At 52.8% G+C, this 11,440-nt stretch overlaps 4 protein-coding genes and 1 non-coding gene across 5 annotated transcripts; 3 read left to right on the plus strand and 2 right to left on the minus strand.

Moving 5' to 3' along the window:
- Positions 1–42: 42 nt before the first annotated feature.
- On the plus strand, positions 43–2,266 carry CC1G_05214 (cytochrome P450; the record flags this gene model as incomplete). The annotated part of the gene is made up of 11 exons (XM_001840276.2): positions 43–247; positions 311–419; positions 473–499; positions 573–761; positions 830–1,094; positions 1,168–1,285; positions 1,354–1,534; positions 1,603–1,734; positions 1,791–1,907; positions 1,983–2,126; positions 2,188–2,266. 11 exons carry the CDS (start codon positions 43–45, stop codon positions 2,264–2,266), a joined length of 1,566 nt encoding a protein of 521 aa, XP_001840328.2.
- Positions 2,267–2,369: 103 nt separating this feature from the next.
- On the minus strand, positions 2,370–2,461 carry CC1G_20232. Its single transcript has one exon. It is a non-coding gene; the product is annotated as a tRNA-Tyr (tRNA).
- A 269-nt stretch (positions 2,462–2,730) lies between these two features.
- Positions 2,731–4,285, minus strand: CC1G_05215 (hypothetical protein; the record flags this gene model as incomplete). Its single annotated transcript, XM_001840277.2, has 4 exons — positions 4,061–4,285; positions 3,775–3,997; positions 3,536–3,699; positions 2,731–3,477 (listed from the first exon to the last, which is right to left on the minus strand). The coding sequence occupies exons 1-4, from the start codon at positions 4,211–4,213 to the stop codon at positions 2,731–2,733; spliced, it is 1,287 nt and encodes a 428-aa protein (XP_001840329.1). The 5' UTR covers positions 4,214–4,285.
- A 1,988-nt stretch (positions 4,286–6,273) lies between these two features.
- CC1G_05216 (hypothetical protein) lies at positions 6,274–9,472 on the plus strand (the record flags this gene model as incomplete). Its single annotated transcript, XM_001840278.1, has 5 exons — positions 6,274–6,456; positions 6,542–7,009; positions 7,061–7,593; positions 7,643–8,224; positions 8,281–9,472. 5 exons carry the CDS (start codon positions 6,274–6,276, stop codon positions 9,470–9,472), a joined length of 2,958 nt encoding a protein of 985 aa, XP_001840330.1.
- Positions 9,473–10,096: 624 nt separating this feature from the next.
- On the plus strand, positions 10,097–11,072 carry CC1G_05217 (hypothetical protein; the record flags this gene model as incomplete). Its single annotated transcript, XM_001840279.2, has 2 exons — positions 10,097–10,643; positions 10,696–11,072. The coding sequence occupies 2 exons, from the start codon at positions 10,097–10,099 to the stop codon at positions 11,070–11,072; spliced, it is 924 nt and encodes a 307-aa protein (XP_001840331.2).
- Between the last annotated feature and the right edge of the window lie 368 nt (positions 11,073–11,440).

The raw sequence follows: 11,440 nt of genomic DNA on the forward strand, positions 1-11,440 counted from the left end.
GCTCACGCCGCAAGCAGGCTTTGCTCCCCCGAGTCCGGTCTGATGGCTAGTAGCACTCCCTACCTCTGGGCCAGCTGCACCCTTCTCGTAGCCCACATCCTCTGGCGGAAGCTCCTCTGGCACAGGCGTTCAAAAGGGTACAAGCTACCACCTAGTCCTCGGCGGGGATACCCTCTCCTGGGTCATGCTTTGGATGTCCCAAGAAGCAATGAACATGTCGTTTTCAGGGAGTGGTCGAAGGAACTCGGTACGTAGGTCCACGATGTGGACTGGATTATTTATGCAGCTAAACGCGGCCTCTGGCGGGAAGGAAGGGACATCTTCTACCTCGACGCTGCTGGAACGCCCATAGTGGTGGTGAACACCATCGAGCTAGCAACCGAGATGCTAGAAAAGCGATCTCGGATTTACTCAAGCAGGTCAGTACAATACCGCCCATCCTCCGCTATCGTTTCTCAAGATATTCACTCAGACCAGGCTCCATAATGATGAACGACCTGTACGTGCTGCACCAGTCATCAGGATGCCTACCGCCATGGCTTAACGCTCACACTACGCCACCTCCGCTGCAGGATGGGCTGGGGATGGGTCATCTCCAACCTTCCATACGGGGAGAAATGGAAAGAACGACGCAAGCTGTTCCAGCGGCATTTCTCTCCCGCCAACAAAGCCTCCCACCAATTCTGCGAGCAAGAGCACATTTCAAAACTGTTGGTCAAACTCCTCGACTCGCCCGATGGATTTATGGGCCATACCCGACAGTGCGTATCCCCCGCAACGACCACTCCATCCATTTCTCGTTTCTCATTCTATGGATTTTTCATTTTAGCATGGTCGGGGGGATCGCATACTCGATCGCCTACGGGTTGTCAGTCCAACCCAATAACGACCCATACATCCAGCTCGCAGAAGCAGCAATCAAAAGCGCGGTTGAAGCAGCCGTTCCAGGTGCTTTCCTCGTCGATTTCGTACCAGCGCTGCGATACGTCCCTGAATGGGTGCCTGGGGCCGGCTTCAAGAAGAAAGCGCGTGAATGGAAGAGGTTGAATAACAAGATGAGGAACAAGCCTTTTGAAGAGGCCGAAGCTCAGATCGTAAGTCGAGTCGGATTAGGTTATGTACTACACGGTTCCCCTGGGCGCTGAACACGTTATTTTCACCGACTAGAACGAGGGAATCGCTCGACCCTCTTTCATTCGAAAGGCTCTAGAGGACTTGGATACATCGGGAAACGTCGCCCACCAGCGAGAGGTCATTCAAGACACAGCTGGGATGGTTTTCGCCGGTTTGTTCTACATTCCCTTCAAACGACCTTTACCAACTTGTATGCTGATGTTCACACCACTCTTCCAGCGGCTGCGGATACGACCACCTCAGCTCTCTGCACCTTCTTCCTCGCAATGATGTGCTACCCCAAAGTCCAGAAACGTGCCCAAGAAGAGCTGGATCGCGTTCTCGGGATAGGGACTTTACCCCAATCCGAAGACGAGAACAGACTTCCGTACATCAACGCGATCGTGAAAGAAGTCCTTCGGTGCGTCCGTCCTTAGCCTTCTCAATGAAACCTCAGCTAATGCTTAAGCTTAAAGTACAGCTCAATAGCTTGATTTTTGAGTATCATGAGGCTGAAGTACCCGAATCGAATGGCGCAGGTGTCCCTCACTTGTCCTCAGAAGACGACATTTTCAACGACTATTTCATCCCACAGGGTACCATCATCATCGCAAATACATGGTATGTTACGCTCTGTTACTTCTAACAATGGACAAAGTACCAATCCACCCCCTTAGGGCAATGCTCCACAACGAGCACGAATACCCCAACCCCGAAGAGTTCATCCCAGAACGGTTCCTAGGTTCTAACCCAGCTCGAGACCCATCATCCATCGCATTCGGATTCGGACGAAGGTGCGTCTTATATTCCTCAACACCTACTATCCCCACCTTTGAATCGTAATTAAACCCGCCCTGGTACTCGGATAGACAATGCCCAGGAGCGCATATAGGCCAATCCACACTCTGGTTAACGGCTGCTTCCGTTCTCAGTCTATTCGATATATCGAAGCCTGTTGGCCCAGACGGAGCAGTAGCTGAGACGACTGTGGAATATGATGGCGGTGTTATCGTGTATGTACCTATTTCTTGTGATCCTGTCAGAGGGATTCTTGCTAACTCCCGATGCCTTCAGACATCCAAAACCTTTCGAATGCAATATCACTCCGAGATCTTTGGTTGCTGTAAAAACGATTCGATCACTCTGTACATGATGTCCGACTATCCCTTCATTAAGTTTAATAATAACTAAAAACGATAAAGTATAGACTCTATTTCCCCGAGCTCACATCTAAAGGAAAAACGGCAAAAAGTATATCCGACCTGCCTGGTTCGAACAGGCGACCCCCAGATGACTTGCTTAGGTAACCCATTACAGTCTGATGCTCTTCCAACTGAGCTAAGGTCGGCGTTATCTTCCTTTGATTACCGGTGCACAAGAGGCCGCCGCCCCAGTGAAGGTCCAAAAGTTCGTGACTCCGACGGGAAGAGCGGATTACTGCAAGTCGAGAGAGATGAATAGACATGAGACGTTGCAAGGTAATGTACATGGTATTTGCTACAATGCATACAGGGAGTCGCGACGATGGTGTCAACTGCAAGGGTCTGAAGATGGATGCAAGAAAAACATAATGTGCAGCCCTGAACGACAGGGATAATCGATAACCAGTCACAAGAATCATAACCCGAACCACCTAGAAAAAAGCCCTCCCGAGCTCGAACCCGAACTACCACCACACCGATTCCCATCATTACTTCCCTTCTTCGAGACTTTCTTCTTGCCTTTACTACTACCACTACGGCAGTGACTTCCACCCCACGACGCGTGCCCATGGCCATAATACCGCGGCTCCATGGTATAGCCATACGACACTCCAAACCCGTTCATCGTAAAAGTGTTGGTAGCCGTCTTTAAGGTGTCCATGAAACCAGGCCCGTCCCACTTGGCTTCGTCGTCGAAGCTGATTAGGATGTTGGCGTTGGTGGTGGAGAGTGTTACTTGGTCGCCTGTCCACTCGTCGTTCTGTTCTCCCCCTTCATCGGAGGAATATTTGAGGGTTGAGACGTCCGATATGGTGGTGGACGCGTCGTCGTCGACGTCCATGCCGGCGGCACTGGTGCTGGTACCGGTGTCATCATCATCTCCCACCACTTCTTGGATCCTCGATCCCGCGGGCTCGCCGTACTCCCCGATAAAAGCCGTCGTGGTCTTCCTGTCTTCGCGCAGGTGGAACAGACTGCGGTCTCCAGCTCCGGAATTGTTCTGGATGGCGTAGGAGAATCGGGTGGAGGCGTTACAGGTTGTGGCGGTTACGGTACCGCGGAAGGAACGAGGGATTTTGAGCTCGATGCGCCCGTTTATGGATTTGATGTTCAGTTTGACTGGGAGGCGGGGTGTGGAGGCGGTGGAGGAGGGGTGGTCGTGCTGTCGTGGGGAGTCGTGAAGTTAGGTTAGGACTCGTCAAAGGCTGATTTGGACGCACCAAGTTGAAAGCGACGCTCGCGTTGCATGTGCTCACGTTCAAGATCGCAAACTTGGGATTACCAGGTCGTCGAGCGACGGCAGGGTTCGCACCCGCCAAGTACACATCAGCTTGTATCTTGCCATTCCAACTCTCCAGATTGAAATGTCGTCGTTCAGTTTCGCCTATCAGTTTGGACGGTTAGCGTCACGAGAACGATGACCCATGGTGAGGAGCAATAATTATTGATAACGCCTTACCTGACTTGAGATTGGGCAGCATTGGTAGAGGAATCTTGAGCAAGGGGTCGATAGTCCATTCTCCGCTCAGCGACGTGTTTTTCCGTGAAATGTGGAGGTAGTTGGTAGCCTTGGGGTATGAGTGTGTCGCGGGCCCAGGTGGAGTCGTAGTTGTTGCATTGGGACCGGGTCTTGTGGCCTGTGGCGGCGCAGGGTAGGGGGTATACGATGGAGGTGGTTCATCCTGCGGTAGACGTCAGTTCAAGCTTGAGCAATGCATAGGAAGGAGGGTGGGCTTTGTACGTACGATGGGCGGAGGATCGAGGATATCACTTGCGTTTGTTGGACTTGTCGAAGATACAGTCGACTCGCTATCACTCGATGCCTGCTGAGAATCAGAAGAGCCTTTGCGAAACTCTTCCAACCCGTCCTTCGAGTCGTGGTCGGGGTTAATGATCATCTTCGCGCGTATTGCTAGAGTTCTACAGGAAACTCAGCTGGGATTCCCTGGTATGAGGGGTTGGTAGAGTAAAAGAGAAAGCCTCTGAGGAGATCCCGCAGCAACAGCCTGCGCTTTAAAACAAACTGGGCGACTGCGGAGCAGGCACGATGCAACAGGGTGGAAAGATCGCCGAGACTTCTGTTCCATTTGAACGTGGGTCCCAGTCACCTGAAGCTTGAAGTATAATTAACTTGCGGGTGACTGGATCGAGGCTTTTTGTTTCATTCCACAGCGAGACTGTGGGTTAACGACGCCGTTGTCCTTCGACTCTGTAGTCAGGCGCAGGGAGAAGGTATGTATTCGCAAGGATCTTGGCCGAATTGATAGTCATATTGCTGCGTCATGGATCCATTGAGCCTGTGCCCAGAGGACTCCAGCGGTTGAGGAGCACAGCCTGGGTTTTCCGATGTCGTATGCGTTGAATGGGCTGCGGGATAACGGAAGTCTGGATACCCAATAAACGAGTTTTCGTCAGGAAACAGAGACCAGAAAGCATGCAAATGCTTTTATTTTAGGCGACGCTGCGGTGGACGTGTCGAATAAGCTTCGCGGGCGAGGGAACGAGACTTGAAGAGAACCTCGGCAAACACTTTGCCGAGGAACCATGAGGTCGGCAATGTCCGAACTGCTGGTGGCTGAGAATTCCGCTCATCGAGCCGGACAAGGACTGCCCTTCCTCCACCTGCTACCCCCCAGTGTCTCGTTGTGCTCATCCTCTATTTCCTCTTCCCCCACTCACCAGATGAAGATTCTCCAGAAGCGCTATGGAGCTCGTCTAGATCTCGTCAATGTTTTCTAGAGGAGCAGGTTTATTGGGGTCAATCCCGAGGTCTACAGAGGAGCTGTAGCTTCATGGCGATGGGGAGGGAACACTGTGTAGGGGATGATGCCTTTTAGCAGATATGCTGTCGACAATCACCAGATATCCCTCTCTGTTCAGTTCTCCCAACGAGAGCACTGCTGGTGGAACCGTTTCTGAGCTTTCGGTTGGATGGAGTACACGACCACACCGCCACTTTCTCCTCTGGATTATCCTTGAGATTCTCTGGATTCGTTAAATACATTCCTCTTCGTCTATTGTCTCGCACATCCGGAGTGTCGAGTATTTACAAGGTGTGTGTTTTTCCAGTTGCCTCGTTTCAACTTGCTGACTTTTTTCTTATCCAGTTGTATTCCAATTATTGTTGAATCAGAATACATCGACCTCCCCTGAAATCCATACGCCATGCCACCTTTAAATTCTGGTCGTCCTTGACTGTTCTCGTTAGAGGGCCTCAGTTGTCGAAGGTTGCTGGACGACCCCGAGTCCATCCATCGGTCCTTCGGTCCCCCCATGGTTTTGATCGGCATCCACAGCGCCCCATCCACCTGTCTAGGGCCACCGCACTCCTCGTTTTCAAGACGATCCTACTGCTTCTCAAAATTGACGACGTGGGCAGGGTTGAGGGTTTTGATCCACTCATTTGAATTCGCCAGGTCCATCCAACAGACAGTACGTGTCTTACTTTGGCTATTCCTGATAGGCTTGCTCAGGTTTATCCTTCCAGAACACAGCTCATGTACTGCACCGGTCATTGGCCCCTGGTCGTCCAGAAATATCGGGTTCACATCCAGATCTGGTAAGTGACGATTCGGAGTAGGTGCCGGGGACCCTACGTCACTTTTCAATCATCCCGTCTTGAATCTCTTCCGGGTTCAAGACTGAACACGATGTAGCATAGCTTCCCCAGCGCTACAGTTACTATCCGTTCCTATCCAGAGCCTGAGCGCCTATGAGCGATCCACAGGCTTGGCAACAGTGGCGGTCCATGAGAGCCTCGGCCGTGTCACGCGTCGCTTACGTAGACTTCGACTCCTGATTCGACCTTTGCCCGGCGGTCCGATCACATTTCGGCCAAAATCCGAACGCTTTGACCCACTGCGGACGACAATTCGAACGACGACGAACTCGATTTTTGGGGCCACTCGTTATTGTTTTTTTCTGCAACCTTACAATCGCTGGCCCTCTGTAACTCGACATGGCCCGGACGCACCTCTCGGGGTCATCGACCCTCAGAAATCGCAACCGGATCACCAACAAAACTCGCTTGAGGATCATCAAGGGCAACGTTGACGCTGAGGACCTTTTCATCCCCGACGAAGACGAAGAGAAAGCCCGTCTCACCAACCTCGTCGCTGGAGTCGACGTCGAGGACGCCAATGTGAGCCTCAATTTTCATGCCACGTCAGCCATCGATGGTGGCAGTGCGTTCCGCGGAATCGCTTACTAATATAATACACTTGCAGGAGCATCACTTGCAGCAAGTCTTGTCCGCCTCGCATCGGACTCAGGTCGAGAAGAAGGCCGAGGAGAAGGCCGCTTTCATCCCGACCCCGGACTCGACTGGTGTCGTTCCAAATGCAGACGAGTTTTATCCCCCTAACCGATGGAGAGACCCGGCCACTTATGTGGCCACTTCGACCACCGTTGATGAGGCTGTCAGGGATGGGATTGCAGGAGGATTCACATATTATATGGACGAACGCGACAAGGAATGGCTAGACAGGAACAACGAAGAGGCTAGAGGTGAAGGTACCAGTGCCCAAGGCGCTGTCTCCTCACCGACTAGCACACGCACATCTGCTCGAAGCGCCAAAGCAAAGGGCAAAGAGCCAGACCTCAACCAACCAACAACAATCTCTGAAGACGAGTTTGAACTCGTAATGGGTCTGTTCGAAAAGATTACACATGACAAGACCGAGTTTCTTCACGTCGTAGGTATATATTCCATATTCTATTGCTCTGTGCTCAATGTTTCTCTGCAGGGTCTGGCCAATAACCACATGGCTTTCCCATCATTCGCGGAATACCAGCCTATATTCGCCTCGCCACTCACGCCTGATATGTTTGCCTCGTACACGATCCCCTCCTGGATACCCCAACCCTCCCATCTTCTCCGCCTAGCAAGAATCATCTACCCATACTGGAAAGAACGACGACTCGAGCGCGAAGGCCACCGCATCATACCCACTCTCAACTTTGACGAAACAGATACTCTCAACGAGTCCTACATCTGTTTCAGACGTCGCGAGATCAAGGCAGTCCGCAAGACGCGTCAAGCACAGGCGTCGTACTCTGATAAACTCTCCCGACTGCAGGCAGAGTTTGCTTTCCCGTTGGAGCTTGCCAAACTTGTCCTACAGCGAGAGCTGAAGAAGAAGGAGAGTGCGATGCAGGGGCAGGAGGTGTGGCAGAAGAGGTTGGCGTTGGTGGATCTGAAACGCAAGTTTCCTTCGTTTTCGGAAGCAGACGAGGAGCTTCTCGTGGACAAGGAGCGACCAAGGAAGCCCGACGTTGTGTACGTTCGCTCTCTGATATACTTGATCATGGACTTATTCTCTTCACAGCCGTCTGCCACCGCGGCCGCCTCGACCAAGCGAGATTTTCACTCCAATCCCCCAAGTCGTCATCAAGCCACGCGAACGAATCGCGCAGGTCAGACAACAAACCGAATCCATCCTCGCAAAGCAGAAGGAAGCAGACAGAAGTTGGGAAGATGTCATCGACAACCCCTACCAAGCCCCTGCTGTCCCTTACGCATCCCGCCTCTTCCAATACCTCCCGCCCTCCGGCGCGCCTTCCCACCCCTCCAGCAGTTCCGACAAGACCTCCGACAGCGACGACGAACGTCCTGCGAAGGCGCCACGCGTTGCTCGCGCGGTTCGGCTTCGCTACGGCCGTGGTGGTCGTCTGCTTATGGATCGCCGGGACGCTGCGCCTCGGCGTCCTATCCCGAAGGCTGCCCGTTCGTCACTGTTTGGTGGTGGTGATGATGACGATATGGAGGTGGACGAGCAGGATCCTGAGGAGGTTGAGCGCTTGAAGAGGCTTGAAGCTCAGTGGAGGTATGATGCTGATGATGGTCCTGCTTGTGGACCTGAAGGACCGGAAGAGCAGGATCGTATTCTTGTGGATGATTATGATCCTACGTAAGTATTTTCGCTGTGGGAAAGTGTGTTGTACAGTCTTAACGATTTCTTTGCAGGTACTTGCGACATGCCATGACACTGTTCACTGAAGCCGATCACGCCCACCTATCAGTCGACCCGACAATCCATCTTCCCAACGCCAACGGCCAGCAATCCTCGGTCATCCCGTACAGATTAGGTATGCCACCCATGGTACGCCGAGATGCTCAAGGCAACTTGCGGCCTGTCCATCCTATGACTGGGGCGTTCCTTCCTGGCATTGTGCCACAACACCCGGGCCTCCGCGCACCCAACGCGATGCACCACCAGATCCGAAAAATGCCGCCGCCCAACGTGCTCCCGCAGATGCGCATCTCGTCGAATGGAGGCATGCGCCCGCCTAGTGTGCCGCCGTCTGGTGCTCAGTCTATGCCGGCTCAACCACCGACGACGACGCCATTCCCGCAGAACCCGGCGGCGAACGGTGTTAATGGCGCTACACGACCGGGGATTGCGATGCCCCATGTCAACTTGGCCAAGCCACCTGAACAGATTGTGAACGGTCAAGCTGCTGCTGCTACTGCTTCTGGTTCGCAATCGAGGGAGGCGACTCCTCAGCAAGACGGGGCTGCTAATGGCAACGGTGTTGCTGTCCCTCCACGGCCCAAGTCACAGAACCAAACGCCCGTTGCGCTCAGTGTGCCCGCTAATGGGTTCCACCTCACCCCGTTGAACCCACTCAACAACGCCACACCGTACGCTCATGCCCTTCAGAGATCAGCTCCTCTCCTCCAGAAGACGCCGCAAGAGATCAAGGCTGCGCTGGCGAATGGGACCTTGAATTTGTCGCCGCAGGATATTGCTGCGTTGCAGGCTCAGGCTCAAGCACAAGCGCAGGCGCAGCTTCAAGCACAAGTACAAGCACAGGCGCAGGCTTCCAACAACCAAGCCAATTCCAATGGTATTCCCAACGGCAATCCTGCTACGAATCCCAGTAATGGAGCGGCTGTTCAACAGCTTTCGGCAGCTGAGATCAAGGCTAGGCAGATGCAGTGGGCTGCGTTGGGTGTTGGAGCGCAGAGGGCTGCTGTTGGTGTTAATGGTGTAGTGGCGGCTGGTGGGAATGCTCAGGGAGGAGGTCCAGGGGGAGTGAGTGCTAATACCAATGGGGAGGCTGGTGCTGGTGGTGCTGGCGGTGGTCAGACGGCGATTTGGCATCGGATTGGGAAGCCACCGACGTATGATCCTCGGTCGCTTGCTATTTGCTAGGTGAGGTGATTGATGATACCATCCGGATTTCGAGTCATTTGGACTTGAATCTTTGCTTTCGATACATGTTACACGTTACAATCCCAGCTCCTATCACACACATGACATCGTACAGCGTTATATGTTAGCGTAGATTAGTTTTAGTATGGACTTTTTTTTTCTACATGTTTCCTTTCTTCTCTCTCATTTTTTACGTTGTACATTTTCTTTTTTCGTCACGCCGTGGGCTACATAGTTGCCTTGACCCATTTTTCTTTACATCTTTTCAAGGTCGCAGAGCCGTGTATTTTTTGGGGACAAGTAGTATGACCCCTTTGTATGTACAAATATAAACCCCGCGGTAACACGTACGGTTTTCTCGTACGGTATAATCCTCGTGCTACTCTTGAGTCTTTCGAAAACTTGAACTTTGAAACCTGCTTGAAGCTTGAATTGAACTTGCAAACCAGGCAAAAAGATTGGCAGCAAAATTGATCGGAGTTTCCCGCGCCGAGTTCCCTTCTGTCGACGACACCACCGACGACGCTAGTGACGAGTAGACCGGTCCCCTCGATGAGCACCCGTCGTCCTCAGCACTCACGACTCGGAGGTGAAACAGGATAGTATAGAAGAAGAAACTTGGACATGCTACCACTGCTTCGTGCTACCCGAAAAGGCCACGAGCACCTCTATCGACGATGGATTCATTCGACCAGTTCGTTGGGCAATTCTTCTTCTTCGACGCCTCACTCGACGAGGACGACAACCCGGAAGACGACGACGGCCGACCCAGTCATCGACGATTCCATCATGAGTAAAAGTCAAAACCCAACACTTCAAAGAAGACGAAGTATCGGTAGAGGTGGTCAGAATCTTAGTGAACGCTACAAGAGGCTTGAAAGATCGCGGAGGGGGAAGAAGGCGAGGACGAGGGAGGTGGTCGAGTTAGAGAGTTCGGCGTTGGGTGTTCAGGCTGCGCCTTTGACGGCGACTACGGCTACGACTACGACTCCTTCCGAGAGTCCAGGGACGGCTGGTGCACCGGGTGTGGTGGGGTCTACTTCGAGTGCGGCTTCGACTTCCACTGTGACTGCGACTTCGACTTCGACTGGTAGTGCTACCTCGAAACCGGGCGTGGAGACTTTCAAGGGGTTGGTGATTCCCCGTAAACCCGAGCCTCCGGCGGATGATGGTGCGTCGAACCAGTGTTGTATGGAAGTGATATACTGATTTGGTTTGTATAGAATGCTGCATGTCAGGCTGCGCTATTTGCGTGTACGACCTCTACGACGAGAGTCTCGAAGCCTACGAAGAATCCATCGACAAAATCCGGGCGAGGCTCACGGATATGGGGGTCGCTATGGAGGAATGGCCTGCGTCCATACGCCCGGGAGCGTCGTCGTCGTCTTCGCAAGCATCGGATTCGCCTCAGGCTGCACGAGGAGCGGTTTATAGCGCGTTTGAAGAGCTGGAGCGGAATTTGAAGGCGAAGCAGGCAGCGGCGGCGGAGAGTGCTGCTAGTGCTGAAGCGAAATCCGATTATCCGTCGTCACCATCGCCACTGCCGCCGCAGCCTCAGCCAGCATCAACGCAACCAAAAGTGACATCTGCAACAAGTTAGTGCACCTCGTCATCCGACTGTTCAATGCAACGTCCTATGCTATCGCCTATGATGGCATTCATTATCCATTACTTATATGTTAACAAATGCATTTCGGAAGCAGGTACAGACACTGTTCTATTGGACACTGCTAGTCCGACTCCGCGTGTCCGTCGACGTTCGCGGCCGCCAGAGTCTATGGTGCGGCTCACGGACCCTACGGAGGAATTTAATCTTCGGAATGTAGTGGAGGGCTTGCGCTGGGTGGTTTTTGGGAACCGGTAGGCAATATGCGTTCATACCCTTGGTGGACTCTTTAGACTCGTAGGTGCTACGCTCTACCTTAGTGCCGTCGATTAATTTATAGATATACTATAGATTTTCGGGCC

The sequence above is a fragment of the Coprinopsis cinerea genome, assembly GCF_000182895.1.
Source record: "Coprinopsis cinerea okayama7#130 chromosome 11 map unlocalized cont3.11, whole genome shotgun sequence".
In the NCBI taxonomy this organism is placed as follows: Eukaryota; Fungi; Basidiomycota; class Agaricomycetes; order Agaricales; family Psathyrellaceae; genus Coprinopsis; species Coprinopsis cinerea.